A 23,183-nucleotide genomic window follows, 5' to 3' on the forward strand; every position below is an offset into this window, starting at 1 on the left:
ACAAGTACATAGTGTAGTACACCTAAATGTCCCTCAAAGGGGTAGGAATTTGAACTGGCCTTGAATGGAAGGTGAAGCACTGAAATGCCTCTGGTTCCATTTTGGGAAACAGGACAGAAGCCTTTCCCACATGTCTGTAAGCAAGTTAAACTCATATGGAAAGGAAGCAGCATTTAAAGTTGATGTGAAATATTACCCAAGTTCACAGTGCAGGGATTCTTTCACTTCTACTTCCTACCTAGTAACTATAATTACTTGGGCCTTGTTTTCTGAGTGATAGGAAGAGAAGATAACTAGATTTTTCTTTTTGACAGAAATGGAAACCCTAAAACAAAGCCTTTGAAACACCAGTAGCCACTGAGTGTAAACCAGTATGATCCATAGAGAAATTGCTCAAACTTTAAAAAAGAAAAAAAGGGGGGTAGGACTTCTCTGGTGGTCCAGTGGTTAAGACTCCACGCTCCCCACTGTAGGGGGCATGGGTTCAATCCCTGGTCATGGAACTATGGTCCACATGGCATGTCTACCAAAAAAAAAAAAAAAAAAAAAAAAAAAGCTGTTCTTTGCAAGTCTTTGGATAGTCACTGAATTTATAGTAGTTGAATGTAGAAACCAATTTCAGAAACCTTGAACATTCTCATCAAATAAGATCAGTTCCATATCTTACCTTGAGAACAAAGGCTGAAGAGACTGGCTCAAAAAGGAGAGACTCAGACAATTTAAGAACAAAACAGGTATATTTCTATTGGACTACCTGATACAGAGGATAGTGTGGTATGGATGGATAGTATGAATGACAAATAATACAAATATATTTTATTTGAAATAAACAAAAATGCTTACACAGCTCAATGGGTCACTTGGAAATAAACTCTTGCTTGACTGTATTACCAAGCAGAAACAAAGCTGAAACACAAACCCTTCTTTTGACATGTATTTGGAGGAAGACACTACTTGGTTTTTAAAAAACTGACCTTCCCTTAAGGCCTGGTCATAGAAGTGTAAACAATGTAAATGAATCCACCATTACCAGTTATATCATATCTATGTTACCTGTATATTCTGAGATCACACCTTACCTGCCAATAAACTTGGGAAGGGTTGCTATATCACAGTTATATTTGAGTTGGCAGGCAGGACTGAGGAAGTAATTTGGAAAAAGTTTTACATCCTATTTAGAACAAATCACTAGTATTCCCTTAAATAACAGGTTACAATAGAAAGATACTGTCTGAACGTTGTCCTTCTCACTTTGGTTCATTTTTAGTTTTTGTTTGAGATTAACATAGTTGTTTGATTCATTCGCTTATAGTACAATTCTGCCACAAAGTATTAAAGCACAAGATACCTATTATTCCTTCAACATCTGCATTTTTTCAAGTTTTATACTCTACTATATCCCTAGTATGTCAGCAGTTTTTGAATATTAAAAAAATAATAAGTGGGTAAAACTCTTCTAAAACTGCACATGTCTACAACTATAATGGTACTAGATGAGAAGGAAACAGTGATGGAAGGGAAGAAAGCAAACACGTTCATTTGTAGGGAATGTGGTTCAAGTCTTTGGATTTAAAAACAACTTCCCCAGAGAAGCTGGCTATAATGGAACTTCCAGAAAACTTCCTTTGCCTCTAAAAAGGGTCTGAAAAACCCCAATCCAAATGTTTGAAACTATAGTTATGAGATGCTATAAATGATGATCAAAGCAACTGGAGGGAGAAGGATGAATGTGTCTTCCATTCAGCTGTAGTTTGTAGCATAGCCTCTTTAGCTGTTGGTTGATCAGTAAAAACCACTGAAGTACCAGAAGTGCTTTGAAGGACTGGGTAGAAAAGTACTGAACATATTACCTGTCTATGTCAGTGACAGGGCTTCATGGCTAGGAAAATTTTCTAAACAGTAAAATGACTCCAGGATAGATATCTCTCTCCATCATTAAATGTGGCAGAATTGAAAAAAAAAAAAAAGATTTACAAGTAGATATAGTGAAAACAGAAAATTACCAGGCAGAAAACACAAAAGAATCAAGACAATGCTATAGGTTCAACAGTATTCCATGAGGCTAGAAAACCTGTTAACTTTGAAAGCCCTAGCAAAATATCACTCTTGTTTATAAATCACTTATTTATCACATGACCACACATTGCATCCTTTCTTTCCATGTATTGAAGAATCCTACATTCAGCCTTTAAGCATTCTGCATTTCTTTGCCAATCTTGTAGCTGAGTATCTTGTTCCAGTCGATTTTGGTGCGGGTAACTGGAAGTTGCCGGCGCAAGGCCTTGAACGTGGTGTCTGACATTGTTTGATAGTTTTCACTAATTGCTGTCTGCAATAGATAATAGAAAATAAGTTGCTTGAACAGAAACCAGATATAGTCAAAGGACATGCTTGAGTCCCCAAAGGACATACAGGCTGTAAGATTTCTAGTGAGCATTTCTCCAATCTCTGAAGCAGGTTAAGAAGCCCACCTATATTATTTCTAAAACAAGGGCTATACAGGTATCCCCCGCTTTTCCAAAGTTTGCTTTATGTCACTTTGCTTTTACCAAAGCAAAAAGCAAAAACAGCGTTCAGCATTTGTTTTGCAGTGAGGCTGTTATAGGGGCAGGGTGCACCATGAGCAGTAACAGTGACCCCACCAAGCTCCTTCCTCAGGAATTACACTCAGCAGCTCAGCATCAAGCAAGCTGGAGCTGTGAACTGCATCTGTGAGCATCTGTGCTGTACCTCAATTATTTGTGCACCTGAAAGCAAGATGTGTTCTAAGGTAATTGCTTCTCTGCTTCATGCCATTTGGACTTAGGAAAGGTTTCACAGGAACGCTCTACTTTGGGATAGTAGGGGAAATCTGTAGTACCTTCCAATGCCAAAACCTTGATTGTAAGCAGAATGCAAGAAGGTCTGCAAAGTCTCACACTTACTAACACTGAGCAACATGTATATTTATGTTCAAAGGAGAGAGAAGTGTAACAAAATATGTTAAAAGCAAAATAAGGCATTAGACCTAGAAAAACCAGTTTCAAATCATCTTACCTGATACTCATTTTCTGCATGCTCTATAATTTTAATAAACTCCTTAGCAGTTTGGACTTCATTCTAATAGAGAGAGGAAAAGGGGGAAATAAGAATTTTAAAAATTCTTAAGCAGTGAATATAATTCAGTAAGCAGTGAATAAAAAAATACTAAAAAGTAACTCCATCTAAACTAACATTTGTATAACAATTTAGTTTTTCAACCTTTCCCATTCACATTATCTTCTTTGATTCTCACAACAACCCTGTGAAATAGATGTTATTATTACCACCTCCATTTTGCAGATGAGAAAACAGAATCCTCTTAAGTGACTTGACCAAAATTATACAGCCTTTGAATGATAAAGATGGGATCCAAATCCAGGTCCTCATCAAAAAACCCCACATTTCTTTCCAATCTACTACAGTATGCCCAAAAGACATCATGATGTCTTGAAATTTTTATGCCTTGAAAATATCTCTGGTTTAAGATGATATAAACGATGCCCTCAGACATATCAGTCATATATTCTAAGCTCAGAGGCTCCTCTAAGCCAATCAATCACATTTTGCTTTACAAGATTCGGGTACAAAATGAATTGAATCTCTCTCTTTCTTTCACAATTAAGTAAAACAGAATTAAAGAGGGTGAGATTTAATGCCCAGGGCAGCATCCCAAGATCCTTTCAAAGAGTCAAAACTACTTTCTATTCATAATAATACTAAGACATAGTTAATTGCCTTTTCCGCTCTCACTCTCATGTATGTACAGTGTAGTTTCATAGAAGCTATGTAATGTGTGATGACTTCATTACTTTTTTTCTTTTTTTAAAATAAATCTATTTATTTATTTTTGGCTGCATTGGGTCTTCATTGCTGTGCACGGGCTTTCTCTAGTTGTGGTGAGCAGGGGTACTCTGTTGCGGTGCATCGGCTTCTCACTGCGATGGCTTAGGCTCTAGGCACTTAGGCTTCAGTAGTTGTGGCTCGCGGGCTCCAGAGTGCAGGCTCAGTAGTTGTGGCACATGGGCTTAGTTGCTCCAAGGCATGTGTGATCTTCCTGGACCAGGGCTCGAACCCGTGTCCCCTGCATTGGCAGGCGGATTCTTAACCACTGTGCCACCAGGCAAGTCCCGACTTCATTACTTTTTGAGGGCTAATGTGTGAAGCACATATGAGAATCCAGTTGTCTTTTATTAAGTCAGACATTACACACTTTGTGAAAATGTAAATCAATGACATTCTTTTCACTAATTTTTTTTAACTTGGAAAATTCAGCTGTTTATTGTGAAAGTGAAGGTTAACAAGTAATGGGTTTGTTATTGTTATTTTTGCTTTAGATTTTTCTTTTTTGACCATGCCACGTGGTGTGGCATGTGGGAACTTAATTCTCCAAAAAGGTATCAAACCCGCACCCCCTGCAGTGAAAGCACGGAGTCTTAACCACTGGACTGCCAGGGAGTCCCTGTTATTGTTATTTTTAAATTAATAAGTATTTTTAACATTTTTCGGTTTTAATTTCTACTAAGGTAGATAGATATAACACACATAAACAAAAGCTATTTGAGAGTGCTCAGTAACTTCTAGGAATATAAAGAAGTACTGTGAATGCACAAAAAATTATGTCCCTTCTTTCCAGGTATGGAACACAATACCGTTTGATTGAATATTCCTAAAAATGTTCGGTTTCTCTAATGATATGAATGTATGAATGATAACCCCTCTAAGGTTTAGTTTGGCAAACTTTCCTTCCTCCTGGTATTTATCAGTTGAAGATACTGCTGTTCTTTGAGCAAATCTCACAACTGAGAAAGAAAAAGAAGTCTGAATTCTCTAAAGCCATTATCACTATTCTCAAAGACTATGAACTAACATCAAGCAACCAACAAAACGGGCTGGTTACATACTAACAATTATAAGCTGCCCAAAACAAGGACCTACTGCTTAGCACAGGGAACTATACTCAGTATCTTAATAACCTATAATGGAAAAGAATCTAAAAAAAGAATATATATATACATACATACATATATATATATGTAACTGAATCACTTTGCTGTATACCTGAAACTAACACAACACTGTAAATCAACTATATTTCAATAAAAATTTAAAAATATAAAAAAGTAGAATCTTTTATAAAGTGCTTAAAAAAAAGGTAAAGGCTGCCAAAATCAAAGTAGTGAAAACAACCTAAATTTCTAGTGGCAGAATCAGTACTCAGGGGCCTCCATGGTGGTGCAGTGGTTAAGAATCTGCCTGCCAATGCAGGGGACACGGGTTCAAGCCCTGGCCCGGGAAGATTCTACATGCCGTGGAGCAACTAAGCCTGTGTGCTACAACTACTGAGCCTGTACTCTAGAACCTGCAAGCCACAACTGCTGAAGCCTGTGCACCTAGAGCTTGTGCTCCGCAACAAGAGAAGCCACTGCAAGGAGAAGCCCGCGCACCACAACACAGAGTAGCCCTGCTCACCGCAACTAGAGAAAGCCCACGCAGCAACGAAGACCCAACGCAGCCAAAAATAAAATAAATAAATTAAAAAAAAAAAAGAAAAAGAAAGAATCAGTACTCAGGATCAAAGCTAATTTTTTTAAAACAAAAACAAGATGAAAGTGAGACAGACATTAAATATTCCACACTCACCGAAACAGTTACTGAGTCCTGTACATCTTTATGACTAACCAACTGAACATTACCATCTTCATAATAGTGAACCTGTGTGAGACAATGTTTAAGCAAGTTATGTAGGTCACATAGAAACTTACTGCTTAGAGCACAAATCCATGCTTTCAGCCATCCCCAAACTTATCAAGTCTGAGCAAATAATTAGTATGACCAATGGTAATTTACAATGGTGGTTAAAATTCACAGAAGACTTAAATTTAAGAATTCTCTTTCCTTAGCAGGGAAAACTCATTATTAATTAATGAACAACATTACTATGGGCTTGTTGCTTTCCAGACACTGTGCTACGCACTGTGAATACAAAGATCTTAAATAAGATTTCACTCTTAAAAATATTAAAATAAAATCAATTAACGTTAGTTTTTCTTTGTGAAAACCAAGAAATTTTAATGGATCCTAATCCTTTACGCATCTCTCCATATATACCATCATCGTTTTTGGTTAAGTAGATCTGACCAAGTGCAGGAAAAGCTTGATTGAGGGTTAAAGACAGGACTGAAAAATAAATATTCTACTGGTAAATCAGGCTACAAAAATAAGTAAGGCAAAAGCAGTCCTGAAAAAAAGTACGGCAAAGTGGGGTACTACAATTATGAGAACAATTAGCAAGAAGGAGGATTACCCAAGAGACAGACTAACCATTCAACTAGATGTAAGGCTCAGGAAGTTTCAGCAATTTACAAGATAGGTTCAGTCACAGTCACCAAAAGTAACAAAACCTTTCCTAGGTTTCATCTGCTAATAAAAATTTCAACATGACTATCATCAATGTAAATCCTCAGAAATTGTTGCCTTCCCAGAGCTATCCTTTTGCTTATAGAATAACCAAAGGTTTAAATATCTTAATGACATTTCCAAATAACTCTCACTCTGATTTTTAAAAGATATGTAAATAAAGTAAGCTTTCCCCCAAAGTGATCAGCCAGTCTGGGGTAAGTTATAAATGAGGTCTGGGTACGGGGCCCTGTTGTAAAAGTCTTATCAGAAACCTCTGTGATGTGCGCTCTTAATTTATAGGTTTGCCTTGGCAAAGCTGAAACACAAGTAACTTATTTCCTTCTAGGAGGAAAATAAATTTCCTTGCATAAATTTATAGTAAGCTGCCAGGTTAATACTGATGCCACAGTTACAAGAGGTCTAGAGCATAGACATAGTCAACAGGTATAGAACAATATATTTTCTTCGGTTGGGCTCCCCCAGAAGCCGACCCTGGGATAAAGATTTGTGAGATAAAGTTTATTTCGGAGGTAATCTCAGGAAGCACTAGTAAGGACTAAGGAAATGAGACAGAAAAGGCAAGGAAGTGTTCTAGGTGCATTAAGGAACACATTACAGCTGCGGGCACTGGACTCTGGAAGACTATGCAGAACATGCTTTAGAGCTGTCCCACCTGAGGGGTGAAGAAGCTGGCATATTTACCCACCAGCTTTTGAATGGCACTAAGGGCTGTGCCAGAGCTATGAATGTAATACTTCCAGTTTGCCTCATCTGAGTTGGGAATGCTCCTAAAGCTAGGAAAAGCTCCCAGGAAGAGAGGTGCAGCTACTTGTAGCAGGAAGTAATCAGTACGGACGAAAAAAGTGGTTACAGATGACATCTCCTATGTATATTTCGATTAAATTATACCATTTCAGAAGGCAACTCTTGCTAATTGTTATTAAAGCAAGACTTAACCACAATACAATAGAGGTAAAATTAGGTACTGATCTTCTTAGATATCATTAACTGTTTAATCTGACTTCAGAGTTAGTTGGGCTTAAGAATTAAATCACCATGAATTTTGAAAGTCAAACCTGTTAGGATATCAGAAGACTTCAATCCAGATAGGCATCAAATGAGTTAATAAGCTCCTTATTCACCTGCCTGTCTGTTCTGACACCAGCATTAGAAATCTACTCTGCTTGGTTTATCACACTTGGCCATTCTCTCTAGTTCCTCTGTTTTATTTACTTGGTTTAAAACCTCCTGTCATTACTGTAAAATAAATAAATAAAATAGAACAACAAGTCCATTCATGTAGCTTTCTTCAGAGCTAAGACTTAACCTTAAGTATATGTATATGTACACATTTAAACAAGATACATAAAAGACTCTAAGTAAGTTCCAGTAACTGCTATATAGTCACTTCTTAATAATTAGTTATTTTCTTCTTTCGTAGAACTGCTGCTTGATAATTCCTGGAAAAATCTTAGGTTATCTTTGAAAGAGAAAAATAACAAGCAAGCAGTACACTTCACATGACTATCCTTTATCAACCCAGAATAGCTCTGTTTAACTACAGTACTTCCCTAGGAAGGAGGCTTCAACTTCTATTTGTATTTACCATTGATCTCCTTTTGCATCTACATAGAGCTGTTCCTTATTTCTAATGTCAGAACAAATATCAACTTGCATGTTTGTTTTAAAGATGTGATGTTTTAACATGGCCTATTAACATATTGGGATCTCACCTGAATCTTAAGTACTCCAACCACCTGGGCTGTAGATGGTGTGATGGTGAACTTCCATTCTGATCTCCAACGACCATTCCTATTAAAACACACAACAGTGTAGAATTAACAATAAGAAGAGGTGATTTGCCAAAAAGAAACAAGTCATTTCCAGTTTGACAAATCCAGGGCTCTATCCACTCAAATGTAAGTTTGTATCCAACTGGCCTAATCATAAGCCTTTTCTAAGTTATTCTGACTTTCACCTTTCATTTTTTATCTTGGAGTAGAAAACCATGCCTGTTCTGCTCATGAGAGGCTTTTGCACAAACAAATGGATGGGCCACTGAGTTATGCAGTAACTCAAGTATTATTAAACAAACTCAAGTAAAACTCACACTTCCCACTGGGTACTTTATTAATCACTTATTCTCACTCAATATAAGAGTAATATTTGAAAGATAAATTATAAAATCTTAGAAGAAATCTAAATGATCACATCCAAGTCCCTCATTCTGCAGTAGGGAACTGAAGCCTCTAAGTCAGATAACTTATCGCAAGCTAGTTAGATTAAAAACCAAGTCTCGGGCTTCCCTGGTGGCACAGTGGTTAAGAATCCGCCTGCCAATGCAGGGCACACCGGTTCGAGCCCTGGTCCAGGAAGATCCCACATGCCTCGGAGCAACTAAGCCCGTGCACCACAACTACTGAGCCTGCGCTCTAGAGCCCGCGAGCCACAGCTACCGAGACTGCACACAACTACTGAAGTCCCCACGCCTACAGCCCGTGCTCCGCAACAAGAGAGGCCACTGCAATGAGAAGCCCGTGTGCTACAACAAAGAGTAGCCCCGCTCGCCGCAACTACAGGAAGCCCGTGTGCAGCAACAAAAACCCAACACAGCCAAAAATAAAAAAAATAAATTTATAAAAAATAAAAAAACAAGTCTCAACTGCTGGTTTGGTTTCTTTCCTGTATAAATTAGATTAAAAAAAGAAGAGAACATTTACTTTCTTACCAGAAGTTTTTAGGCTGAAACTGGTGGCTTTCAATACATGCAATAATGGTCTGTTGCCCATCTATAGTTTTAGCATAAACCTATTGTTAAAAAAAAAAAGTTAGATTCTTGAAAACATATTTAAGCAACAAACACTATACAAAAGCAGTGTGCTAAATCCTTGGGGGAGATGAAGAGTCAAACAGGGTAAGCTTACAACTCAGAGAGTTCATGGAATATGAACACAAACCACATGTTAAGTTCTAGAGAAGAGAGTGGTACAATGAATACAGAAGGAAATACTGCTTTAGGTTTAGGGTACAAGAGAGGTACCAGTTGGAATGGGCCTTACAAGACAGATGAGATTCTGGTAAGTAGAGACTGAGAATAAAGATGAGTAGGCAGTTCAGGGAGGAAACGGGGGTGCTGGTCCAGTGAATGACTCAATGGTAATTAGTTCTGTCAGGTTAGAGGGTGTGTGTGAAGTGGAACTGTGGAAGATAACATAGGATGGTAGATTTAGGCCATGTAGTAGTAGATGTAAGGTAAGAAGACTGGACTTTATTCTACAGGCAACGGACAGAAACCAAAACAACATGACCAGAACTATTTGGGGATAATAATCAATATTGGTGTACAGAGTAAAATGGGAGAAAAGTTGAAAGTTAGGCTACAGAATTAATCTAGGCAGTAAAATAGGGTAGTGTCAATGGGCATAAGGATGCAGAAGCACAGTCAAAAGTCTGGCAACATATAGCAAGTGAAGGGCAAGAGAAAGGAAGGGGCCAAAGTACTTGCATGCTTGGGTGACTAGAAAGACAGTGGTGTCATTAACAAATTAGAAAATTCAGATGGAAATGTCCAGCTACAAGTTAGAAATACCAACTGTTCCTTAGTGTAGGAGAGGTGAACAAAAATGTGATCACCAAGGAGAAGAAAAAAACAAAAGGCTTTACAGTCCACAAAATGTTTTTATATTTATTTTCCTTTTGCTCTAATAAATATAGTGAAACACACTGTTATTATCTATAGATGATAAAGGTGAAGTTCACAGAGCTTCTTGTCCAAGGTCATTCAGAAAGTGGTTAAGGTAGAACCCAAACCCATTGCTTTTCTGACACAATATTCTGTAACTTCCCCTACATTAAATAAACTATGAGTTTTTGAGAGAGAGAAATACAGCAATGGGGAATGCCTACATTTACAAAAGTAGGGGAGAGGTAAAGAAATAAGCAGAGACAGAGTAAGAATAATTAGAGGGTACTGACATAGCAGCCTAAGAAAAGATAATTTCTAGAAGTAGCTGGTTGGCCTCAGTGTGAAATGCCATACAAAAGTCAAGGACCAAGAAAAGGACACTGGGTCAGGCAATTCAGGAATCATTAGTAACCTCAGAGAGCAGTTTTTGTAGAGTAGGGACTGAAGCCAAAATTCATAGGGTTAAGAAGTGGATAAGTAATGAGGAGGGCACTAGTAGGAGCAGAATGCTCCATGGTTTGGTTGTATAGCAGAGAGAGAGATGAGGGAAGGGAGAAGTAGAGGAGAGGAAGGAGGGGCAAGGTGGAAGGAGAAGAGAAGTAACTTACAGGAATTACTATCTTAACTGAAGAAATGTCCTCCCTCACCCCATACCCAACCCACTTAAGGACAGGAGAAACAAAAATATTTCTAGGTAGGGCTTCCCTGCTGGCGCAGTGGTTGGGAGTCCGCCTGCCGATGCAGGGGACATGGGTTTGTGCCCCGGTCCGGGAGGATCCCACGTGCCGCGGAGCGGCTGGGCCCGTGAGCCATGGCCGCTGAACCTGCACGTCCGGAGCCTGTGCTCCGCAACGGGAGAGGCCACAACAGTGAGAGGCCCATGCACCGCAAAAAAAAAAAAAAGAAAAAAAAAAAAGAAGATATGTTGTGGCTGGCCAAAGCCTCCAAATGATAAGGTAAATATAAGAAAAACAACACTCTAATAATGAAGCAGGCAGATACTTAACAGTACAGAAGCCGTTGGAATAATGATCTTTCACATAGGCCCTTAAAGCACTGTCACAGGATTCTCTCCAAGACTTCAGACCTCCATCTACTTCCTCTGGCTGGGGGTCACTTGCTTCTTTCCGTAAGTGATCAAACTTAAAGGAAATTTTGTTTCTTGGATCTAAAAATCTGCTATTACCCAGGTCACCGTGTTCTGTAATTAAGACCTTCCAAAGAATAATTACAAAAATAAGTAACTCTGTAAAAAAAGACAGTTCTTCTTGTCACATTTTACAAAACAAACAAATACAATTCTGGAAACGATTAACTTTTCATTTAGTCAGATTTCTCTTTCATAATCGATTTTTCAATCAATTCATATTTTTATTTTTATAAAAATATTATGTTTTGGGGTAAGTCAACTCTAAACTGCAACATTTCCCCCATTCTAACAATACCCTTCATTTCTTGGTTTCTGTTTAATATACAACCTATGTACATACATATAACTGTAATAACTTATATGTACACTTTTGTATTCCTTTTTCACATATTTCATGAACTTTTTCCAGTCATTACACTTAGCATTTAAAATAGGTGATACAATAAATCACATGGTTCAAAAATGAAAAATACTATATAAAGTAAAATCTTTTTCTCACCTTTATCTCCCATTCACCAAATTCCCAACATATACCCCCTTTCCACACAAAGGTAACTGATTTTATTAATTTAGAGCAAGAATTGTCTTTGGCAAGCTATGCATGAGGTGGCATTTGTTTCTGTAAATAAAGTTTTGTTGAACACAGCCCCACTTGTTTGTTTTTGTATGGTCTATGGCTGCTTTCCTGCTACAATAGCAGAGCTGAGTAGTCAAGGCTGACTCTTTGTCCCAATATTTACTATCAGATAATATTTACTATCGGACCCTTTACAGAAAAAATTTGCCAATTTCCAATTTTGATTATTGTTTCTTTTAACAAATAGAATTTAATATTCTAATTCTCCACCCCTTTCTTTTACACAAAAACTAGAATACTATAGTGTACTTTTTCTTTCTTTTTAATTCTGACATATCTAGATGATCTTTCCATAGTAGTGCTTAGAGAACTTCCTTGTTTATTATAGCCAGGTATGACTCTATTGTACAGGTGTACAAAAATTTATTCAACCAGTCCCCTATTAATGGATAGTTTGGGTAGTTTCTAATCTTTTGCTGTTATGAACAATACTCCAATGAATGTCCTTGTATGTTCGTTATGTACAAATTACGTACATGTGCCAAGCACACCTGTGGGATAAATTCCCTGAAGCAGGACAGTTGGGTCAAGGGTAAATGCATTCATAATTTTGATAGAGATCGACAAACTGCCATCACAGGATGTTGTACCAAGGTACAAGCCCATTTCTTCTCACCTTAAAAGAAAAGTCATTTATATTTCCACTTTGGTGAACTATGTGTACCTAACTTTTGCCCACTTTTCTACGGAGTCTTTGGTGTTTTTCTAGTTGAACTCCAGGGAGATTATCCTTTTGCATGTGTTTTGAGATCCACATATTTTCCCCTAACTTGCCATTTGTCTTTTGACACAGTTACCATTTAAAATTAACTATATATGATCTCATTATATGTATATCTCATTATACATACCATAGTATACTTAATCATTTCTGAATTGAAGGAGCTTTAAGCTAGTTACAGTTTCTACCATTGAAAGCCACTATAAGTTCTACCATAAATAAAGTCTTCTCTTCTCCTTAAAAAGAATTCTTTGGAAAGAATTCTTACTTTTGAGATTTCTGTCCTTATCATCAGACTATCTTTAAAAACCTTGTTTATAATGACAGTAGGAAAAATACATAAAACTATTTCCTTAGTCTTACCTTCATAAAGCTTTCTCATTATAATTTTGTAACTTCTGTAACTACAAGGTGAATATATTCACATTAAAATTTTAATTTGTACTTCCTTAATTACTATTAGTAGGTGATCTAACACTTTTCATGTTTGCTCTGTATTCTCCAATTGGGTACAGTTGGTTCATGTCTGTTGCTCATTTATCCACTGAACTCTTGGCATCACCCTTAGGTATTTGAATAACCTTTTTATTATGTTTGAGGTACATATTTTCTCCTTTTTAAATCTTATTTTTAAAATCTTTTTATTTTGCAGAAGTCACTTTCTTTGATAAACTTTTCTAATGTTTCATCATTATTCAAGTTATGAATCTCTTTCCATTTCCTAGTAAATTTTTATGTTTAAAAAATAGTTGGGCTTCCTTGGTGGCGCAGTGGTTCAGAGTCCGCCTGCCGATGCAGGGGACACGGGTTCGTGCCCCGGTCCGGGAAGATCCCACATGCCGTGGAGCGGCTGGGCCCGTGAGCCATGGCCGCTGAGCCTGCGTGTCCAGAGCCTGTGCTCCGTAACGGGAGAGGCCACAGCAGTGAGAGGCCCGCGTACAGCAAAAAAATATATATATAGTTAACCTTTAAACTATACTTGGAATTAATCTAGGTATACAGTTGGCTTTGAAAATCAAAATTAGATCAAACATACATTTTATCAATTATTTCCTTTTCCCTTCTATTTTATGTTACTTAGTTTAAGGCTCTACTGTCATTGCTTTATGTCTTTATGTTTGCTAGCATTAGTCTTCCTTCATTGTTGTTCTTGATCAGAAAAATCCTGTATGGTCTATTACAATTGTCATTAGGAATTGTATGGAATCTATTTGAAAAAGCTTCACATATTATTTATATTTCTAAATCGGATAAACTTTCCATATTATTTATATTCCTTATTCAGAAATGTGGCATTTACATCTATTTAATTTTCCATTCATTTCTCTGATTAAAATGTGTGTGTGGGTGGGTATATATGAACTGTGTGACAGACTCTTGCTTGTTTCCTATCCAATATCCATTCTCTCCCTTTCCTTAGTAATAGAACCTCAAAGGTTTTCAAGAAGGCAATATGTCCAACTAAAGAGACAACACTTCTCAGCTAGGAATGATAAAGTGATATGCATTCTGGCAACAATTTATCAGTGGAAGGTGCTTCTGGAACAGCCAATAGCACCTCTTGCACCTTCCTCCTTCCTTCCTGGAACATGCATTCAGTGCCCAGAGATGGATCAGCTATCTTGAGAACATGATAATGAAAACCATACATAAGGATGGCACAACAGAGAGCTAGAAGCAACTTGCGTCTCTGATGATATGGAACTGCCATAACATCCCAAAATATTACCTCTGGACTTCTTATGTGACAAAAATAGTCTCTATTTAGTTAACCCACTGTAGTTGATTTTCTATTATATGCAGTGATGGCATCTACTTTAATAACTCAAACATCTTTCCATATTTTCCTTTTATGTCTAGGTAATGTGTTGTTGTTGTGGCTAAGAATGTGAACTCCTTTTGACGATATTTTTAAGCTGGCTACCGCATGTATATGGGAATGTTCTTATATCATATATCTGGACACAGACCTTATTATTTCAATAATTCTATTGTATTAGTGAAGTATACAATATCAACTGTAAGCAATATTTATCATTTATTTTTCAGTGTTTTTTTGTCTTTTATACTTATAATTAATCTAGTTCCATTGAGAAAATAAAGATAAGCACAAATATAAACTAAAACAAACAAAAAACAACAAACAAAACATATTACGGTAATCCTGTAATCCCAACATAGGGAGTTAACATTTTGGTGTATATTTTCCCACATTTCCATTTCTATGCACATCTATATACTACTTTATTTCTGAGTCTAAAGATGCATACATTCCCCTCATGATTTAACATCTCATAAAATGGGATACATCTTAAACTTGACAGCATCTTAGGACTGTGTCATAGTTTAACTGACAGTATTTTCTCTTTCTTAGTGGCATATAAAGTAAGATGTACCTTTCACAGAATTTAAGATGCAGATTAGTATAACTGTTCATTTAAATATCTATTTAAAAATAAACTAGCATAATGCTACATATTGCTTTATGTTTTAGCTTAATATATCATGAACATATTCCCAGTTCAATATTTCTATCAGTTTTCAATGGTTACATAGGATTTTGGCCTACAGATATTTTATTTATTTTATTAAAAAATTTTTTTTAACATCTTTATTGGAGTATAATTGCTTTATAGATATTTAATTTAACGCTGGACATTTAGATTGTTCCCAATTTTTCATTATCATAAACCTTGCTTCAAATAATCTTTTTACACATTTATATACTTATTTCCCTAGGATAAATTCTATGGACTTGTGGGTTCAAAGGGGGTTCAGACTTTTAAAAGGCATTTGCTATTTGGTGCCATATTGCCTTTGAAGTATACATTAATGAATTTGTAAAGCCCTTTCATATAATGTTAATAACTGCGGTAAAAATGGGAATATGTATTTGCTTTGTTCCTGTACTGGAACAGGAATTCTTGTTTTCCTGTTAAATATAATGTCTCCTGTTATTCTTACCAAGGAGAATTAGAGACAGCTGGAAAACTTGTGTAAAACTCAATTCCTTTTACTTTTACTGTTCTTGTTAGGGACAGCTCTCTCTTCAAAGAAACTCCTAGTATTTTCAGAGGGAGGAAGAATTTCCTAATATGTAGAATACCTACAAAAGCTAAGAATACTAAGACATGAATTTATTCAGCATCTTATCTTCAGACATCTGTTTTATAGTATTTCTACTACTTTCCAGGCACAGTCTATCTAATAGAAACAACTATTACCTGATCTTCATATCCTTCTATCTTCACAGGTGTGAACTGATCCATGTTATACTGGGCAAATGCACTGTTTTTGTTTTTTTTAAAGGGAGAAGAAGGAGAGAAAAGAATTATATATAAATAAATATAAAAGATAGTTCAGGGAATTCCCTGGCAGTCCAGTGGTTAGGACTGCACACTTCCACTGCAGGGGGCCGGGTTCCATCCCTGGTTGGGGAACTACTATCCTATATGCCATGTGGCACAGCCAAAATAAAGAAGAAAAAGGTAGTTCACAGAACAGTGAAAGAGAATGTATAATTGGGGTATCGTTCATTATGGCAATTATAGTGATGCTGTGCAAATTTTAGGTTTGTAGGATCTGGTCCCAAAATGAGTTCTGAAAAAGCAGTATGGACAGGGCAGAAGACTTTCCCAGGCAGCAATTCTTAAAACATTTTCTACAGTTAAAATCTAAACAAATTATGTATCACACCAAATGCCTTAATAATAATTATTTGTTGCTCTGCATCAAAATCCTTGTTCCATCTCCCCACCCCACACTTGCCCAGTCATTATCCAATTCTGATTTCCTCTTTACAGAGGAACTCTGGGGCCAGTTGGATAGACAGTAACTGAAAGACTACTTTGTATTGAAGAATAAAGAACAGTAGTGATAAAGCCAGAGAACAGGGGCCCTAGAAAGCTAGATAGTATTTAGATTTGAAGAAGACAAGAAAACCAACCAACCAACCAACCACCAATCTAATGTTTTTGAGGACAAGGACAAAATGAAAATGATATTCTAGAAATATTAGTTAGCCTGACAGTGATAAGGAGCCAATGATTGGGTAGAATAATAATGCAATTATTCTATGGTTAACTCTATTAAGGTACGTTCTGAATATCTGCTATTTTTTTGCAATTTGAGAAACATTATCACTCCTCAATAGCAGCCTAATCTTTCTATAACTGGCAGTTATAAAAAAATTCAGCCTGAACTAAAAGAACTAAACCTGCTTTAACAGGGAAAATCTAGGCAAAAATAAAAATAAGACCATATAAAATAAACTTTAAGGAAGTAAACAACATTTTGGGGGAACATGTTTTCTCCAAGTGGAAAAAAAAACCCTAAAATTGTTAAAAACCAACTGCTTTATTTTGAGGTATTTTAAACTTAGTTTTCAGGTACTAGTTTACTATCAACATAGTTTACCCAATATTAGAATAACAAGTAAGTGGACTTAGAAAGATACTTACTGTGCTGCCCCTTCCCTGAGGAGATTGTCATTATTAAGTAGTAGCCGGACATCTGAGGAGGCAAACAACGTTAAAGATGTTAAAATTCAAATGTTCAGTAGAAGACAAACTTGGAGAAATTTTAGCGGATTTCTAGATTAGATTTTTAGAAAACCAGGCTTTGCAAGATTAGTCTTTGGATGTACTGCATATGTAGAAATTCTAAAAATGTACACAAACAGATGCTAATATTCGCAGATTTATACAGAATTATTTGTGGTATAATAATCCAACAATAAATTCTCAAGGAATTTCATAGCAAATGAAAAACATGGTTTACAGAAGGTTACAGTTAGGACTACTTATTTGTATCTAAAGAATCCTTTTAAAACAGATTAAGAATTGTAGGCTTTTCTGTAACATCAGACCAAGAAAGCTGGGCACAATTCAGTCAGTGGCAGTGAAATTACTGAACATATTTTTCTTTAGAGAATCTAATGTGGGGCCTACAATCTTTTTAAAAAGCTGTATGTCAAGAGTCTAGTCACTTTTCTTTTGGAAGAGGTGTGTCCTTGTTACTAAGAAACTACCAAGTATTAACTCCAAGAGAGAAGGCTGATTATAAGCCAAAGGCAAATGACTCTTAGAGCTTCTGAAAGAAGGGGCTGGCAGAGGCCAACGTGTAGCATGCCATTAAAAACCAGCCATCATGTCATAAGTAGCTTGCCAACTCAATCTAATGCTTTGGTATCAATTACTCTCATGATAATCCTATAAACTACATTCAGTTGTCAGAAATACAACAATGTACTTCTAACTACAAAGACCACTAATTTTTGTTAAGTCAAGGATTTATCTGAGCTAATCAGCTGGATAAAGTTCAAGTCGTAGGAGTATTTCTAAAAGCTCTTTGTTGAAAATTTACATTTGGTCAATATGGAAGAGAGACTAGGCGAAGAAAGGCTGCATTTGTTTTTCTTGGTGTTACTACTCAAATATCCAAAAAACAAGTCTATAAAGAAGAGTGTCTTGATTTACTTCTATTGTATTATTTCACTCCTTGTAAATAACATTTATATGTTCTCCTAGTTACTTTTGCTCTGCATCATTGATTTTACCAGTGGAAATTGTTCTACAATTTGTGGGGCTCTGAGCCAAGTGCAAATGAACATTACACAGTTCCTCTAACTAAGCAGGTAACCTTCTTTTTTTTAAAATTATTTTTAAAATTTTTATCAGAGGATGGTTCCTTTACAATGTTGTGTTAGCCTCCACTGCACAACAAAATGAGTCAGCCGTACACATACAGATATCCTCTCCCTTTTGGACTTCCCTCACATTTAGGTTACCACAGTACATTAGGTAGAGTTCCCTGTGCTACACAGTATGTTCCCATCAGTTGTCTATTTTATACGTAGTAACTATAATGTATATGTGTAAATCCCAGTCTCCCAATTCCTCCCTCCCCACCCCTTTCCCCCTTGGTATCCATACATTTCTTCTCTACGTCTATGCCTCTATTTCTGCTTTGCAAATAAGATCATCTATACCATTTCTCTAGATTCCACATATATGCATTAATATACAATATTTGGTTTTCTCTTCCTGACTTACTTCACTATGTATGACAGTCTCTAGATCCATCCACATCTCTACAAACGACCCAATTTCGCTCCTTTTTATGGCGAAGTAATACTCCATTGTATGTATGTACCACACCTTCTTTATCCATTCGTCTGTCGATGGGCATTTAGGTTGCTTCCATGACCTGGCTATTGTAAACAGGGCTGCAATGAACAATGGGGTGCATGTGTCCTTTTGAATTATGGTTTTCTCTGGGTATATGCCCAGTAGTGGGATTGCTGGGTCATATGGTAATTCTATTTTTAGTTTTTTAAGGAACCTCTATACTGTTCTCCATAGTAGTGGCTGTATCAATTTACATTCCCACTAACAGTGCGAGCAGGTTCCTTTTCTCCACACCCTCTCCAGCATTTGTTGTTTGTAGATTTTCTGATGATGCCTGTTCTTACTGGTGTGAGGTGATACCTCATTGTAGTTTTTTTTTTTTTTTTTTGGCGGTACGCAGGCCTTTCGCTGTTGTGGCCTCTCCCGTTGCGCAGCACAAGCTCCGGATGCGCAGGCTCAGTGGCCATGACTCACGGGCCCAGCCGCTCCGCGGCATGTGAGATCTTCCCAGACTGGGGCACGAACCTGTGTCCCCTGCATTGGCAGGTGGACTCTCAACCACTGTGCCACCAGGGGAGCCCCATTGTAGTTTTGATTTGCATTTCTCTAATAATTAGTGATGCTGAGCAGCTTTTCATGTGCTCTTTGGCCATCTGTATGTCTTCTTTGGAGAAATGTCTATTTAGGTCTTCTGCCCATTTTTTGATTGGGTTGTTTGTTTTTTTTAATATTGAGCTGCATGAGCTGTTTATATATTTTGGAGATTAATCCTTTGTCCGTTGATTTGTTTGCAAATATTTTCTCCCATTCTGAGTGATGTCTTTTTGTCTTTGTAGTTTCCTTTGCTTTGCAAAAGCTTTTAAGTTTCATTAGGTCCCATTTGTTTATTTTTGTTTTTATTTCCATTACTCTAGGAGGTGGATCAAAAAAGATCTTGCTGTGATTCATGTCAGAAAGTGTTCTTCCTAGGTTTCCTCTAAGAGTTTTATAGTGTCCAGTCTTACATTTAGGTCTCTAATCCATTTTGAGTTTATTTTTGTATATGGTGTTAGGGAGTGTTCTAATTTCATTCTTTTACATGTAGCTGTCCAGTTTTCCCAGCACCACTTACTGAAGAGACTGTCTTTTCTCCATTGTATATCCTTGCCTCCTCTGTCATAGATTAGTCGACCACAGGTGCGTGGGTTTATCTCTGGGCTTTCTATTCTGTTTCATTGATCTATATTTCTGTTTTTGTGCCAGTACCATGTTGTCTTGATTACTGTAGCTTTGCAGTATAGTCTGAAGTCAGGGAGTCTGATTCTTCCAGCTCCATTTTTCCCCCTCAAGACTGCCTTGGCTATTCAGGGTCTTTTGTGTCTCCATACAAATTTTAAGATTTTTTGTTCTAGTTCTGTAAAAAATGCCACTGGTAATTTGATAGGGATTGCATTGAATCTGTAGATTGTTTTGGGTAGTATAGTCATTTTCACAATACGGATTTTTCCAATCCAAGAACATGGTATATCTCTCCATCTGTTTGTGTCATCTTTGATTTCTTTCATCAGTGTCTTATAGTTTTCTGAATACAGGTATTTTATCTCTTTAGGTAGGTTTATGCCTAGGTATCTTATTCTTTTTGTTGCAATGGTGAATGGGACTGTTTCCTTAATTTCTCTTTCTGATCTTTTGTTGTTAGTGTATCGGAATGCAAGAGATTTCTGTGCATTCATTTTGTATCCTGCAACTTTACCAAATTCATTGACTGGCTCTAGTAGTTTTCTGGTGGCATCTTTAGGTTTCTCTATGTATAGTATCATGTCATCTGCAAACAGTGACAGTTTTACTTCTTCTTTTCCGATTTGTATTCCTTTTATTTCTTTTTCTTCTCTGATTGCCATGGCTAGGACTTCCAAAACTATGTTGAATAATAGTGGTGAGAGTGGACATCCTTGTCTTGTTCCTGATAGAGGAAATGCTTTCAGTTTTTCACCATTGAGAATGATGTTTGCTGTGGGTTTGTCGTATACGGACTTTATTATGTTGAGGTAGGTTCCCTCTATGCCCACTTTCTGGAGAGTTTTTATCATAAATGGGGGTTGAATTTTGTCAAAAGCTTTTTCTGTATCTATTGAAATGATCATATGGTTTTTATTCTTCAATTTGTTAATATGGTGTAACACACTGATTGATTTGCGTATATTGAAGAATCCTTGCATCCCTGGGATAAATCCCACTTGATCATGATGTATGATCTTTTTAATGTGTTGTTGGATTCTGTTTGCCAGTATTTTGTTGAGGATTTTTGCATCTATATTCACCAGTGATATCGGTCTGTAATTTTTTTTTTGTAGTATCTTTGTCTGTTTTGGCATCAGGGTGATGGTGGCCTCCTAGAATGAGTTACTGAGTGTTCCTTCCTCTGCAATGTTTTGGAAGTTTGTGAAGGATGGGTGTTAGCTCTTCTCTAAATGTTTGATAGAATTCACCTGTGAAGCCATCTGGTCCTGGGCTTTTGTTTGTTGGAATATTTTAAATTACAGTTTCAATTTCATTACTTGTGATCGGTCTGTTCATATTTTCTATTTCTTCCTCTTTCAGTCTTGGGAGGTTATAGCTTTCTAAGAATTTATCCATTTCTTCAAGGTTGTCCATTTTATTGGCATAGAGTTGCTTGTAGTAGACCCTTAGGATGCTTTGTATTTCTGTGGTGTCTGTTGTAACTTCTTTTTATTTTTAAAATTTATTTTATTTATTGATTTTGGGGGGGGGCTGTGTTGGGTCTTCCTTGCTGTGCGTAGACTTTCTCTAGTTGCGGTGCGTGGGGTCTACTCATTGCGGTAGCTTCTCTTGTTGCGAAGCACAGGCTCTAGGTGCATGGGCTTCAGTAGTTGTGGAGCATGGGCTTCAGTAGTTGTGGCTCACGGGCTTAGTTGCTCCGCGGCATGTGGGATCTTCCTGGACCAGGGCTTGAACCCGTGTCCCCTGCATTGGCAGGCGGATTCTTAACCACTGTTCCACCAGGGAAGCCCCTGTAACTTCTTTTTCATTTCTAATCTTATTGATTTGAGTCCTCTCCCTCTTTTTCTTGATGAGTCTGGCTAATGTTTAATCAATTTTGTTTATCTTCTCAGAGAACCAGCTTTTAGTTTTACTCATCTTTGCTATTGTTTTCTTTGTTTCTATTTCATTTATTTCTGATCTGATCTTTATGATTTCTTTCCTTCTACTAACTTTGGGCTTTGTTTCTTCTTCTTTCTCTCGTTCCTTTAGGTGTAAGGTTAGATTGTTTATTTGAGATTTTTCTTGTTTGTTGAGGTAGGCTTGTATTGCTATCAACTTCCCTCTTAGAACTGCTTTTGCTGTATCCCATAGGTTTTGGATCGTTGTGTTTTCATTGTAATTTGTCTCTAGTTATTTTTTGATTTCCTCTTTGAGTTCTTCAGTAATCTCTTGGTTATTTAGTAACGTATTGTTTAGCCTCCATGTGTTTGTGTTTTTTATGTTTTTTTCCCTGTAATTGATTTCTAATCTCATATCGTTGTGGTTGGGAAAGATGCTGGATATGATTTCAATTTTCTTAAATTTACCAAGGCTTGATTTGTGACCCAAGATGTGATCAGTCCTGGAGAATGTTCCTTGTGCACTGGAGAAGAGAGTGTAATCTGCTGTTTTTGGATGGAATGTCCTATAAATATCAATTAAATCTGTCTGGTCTATTGTGTCATTTAAAGCTTCTGTTTCCTTATTAATTTTCTGTCTGGATGATCTGTCCATTGGTGTAAGTGAGGTGTTAAAGTCCCCCACTGTTACTGTGTTACTGTCAATTTCCTCTTTTATAGCTGTTAGCATTTGCCTTAGGTATTGAGGTGCTCCTATGTTGGGTGTATATATATTTATAATTGTTATATCTTCTTCTCAGATTGATCCCTTGATCATTACGTAGTGTCCTTCCTTGTCTCTTGTAACATTCTTTATTTTAAAGTCTATTTTATCTGATATGAGTATTGCTACTCCAGCTTTCTTTTGATTTCCATTTGCATGGAGTATCTTTTTCCATCCCCTCACTTTGTCTGTATGTGTCCCTAGGTCTGAAGTGGGTCTCTTGTAGACAGCATATATATAGGTCTTGTTTTTGTATCCATTCAGCGAGCCTGTGTCTTTTGGCTGGAGTATTTAATCCATTCACGTTTAAAGTAATTACCAATATGTATGTTCCTATTACCATTTTCTTTATTGTTATGGGTTTGTTTTTGTAGGTCCTTTTCTTCTCTTGTGTTTCCCACTTAGAGAAGTTGATTTAGCATTTGTTGTAGAGCTGGTTTGGTGGTGCTGAATTCTCTTAGCTTTTGCTTGTCTATAAAGCTTTTGATTTCTCCATCAAATGTGAATGAGATCCTTGCTGGGCAGATTAATCTTGGTTGTAAGTTCTTCCCTTTCATCTCTTTAAATATATCATGCCA

At 36.9% G+C, this 23,183-nt stretch overlaps 1 protein-coding gene across 1 annotated transcript in view; it reads right to left on the reverse strand.

The window, feature by feature from the left end:
- Window positions 1–1,950: 1,950 nt before the first annotated feature.
- Window positions 1,951–23,183, reverse strand: part of CAPZA1 (capping actin protein of muscle Z-line subunit alpha 1) — a 46,825-nt gene continuing 25,592 nt past the window's right edge. Inside the window, exons 3-10 of the mRNA XM_030869054.3 lie at window positions 17,074–17,125; window positions 15,838–15,901; window positions 11,113–11,319; window positions 9,149–9,228; window positions 8,154–8,232; window positions 5,662–5,733; window positions 3,037–3,099; window positions 1,951–2,329 (exon numbers count right to left, since the gene is read on the reverse strand). Coding sequence (XP_030724914.1) covers window positions 2,189–2,329; window positions 3,037–3,099; window positions 5,662–5,733; window positions 8,154–8,232; window positions 9,149–9,228; window positions 11,113–11,319; window positions 15,838–15,901; window positions 17,074–17,125 — 758 coding nt within the window. The 3' untranslated portion in view covers window positions 1,951–2,188. The remainder of the gene's footprint in view (window positions 2,330–3,036; window positions 3,100–5,661; window positions 5,734–8,153; window positions 8,233–9,148; window positions 9,229–11,112; window positions 11,320–15,837; window positions 15,902–17,073; window positions 17,126–23,183) is intronic.

This window comes from Globicephala melas, chromosome 1, assembly GCF_963455315.2.
Source record: "Globicephala melas chromosome 1, mGloMel1.2, whole genome shotgun sequence".
Lineage (NCBI taxonomy): Eukaryota > Metazoa > Chordata > Mammalia > Artiodactyla > Delphinidae > Globicephala > Globicephala melas.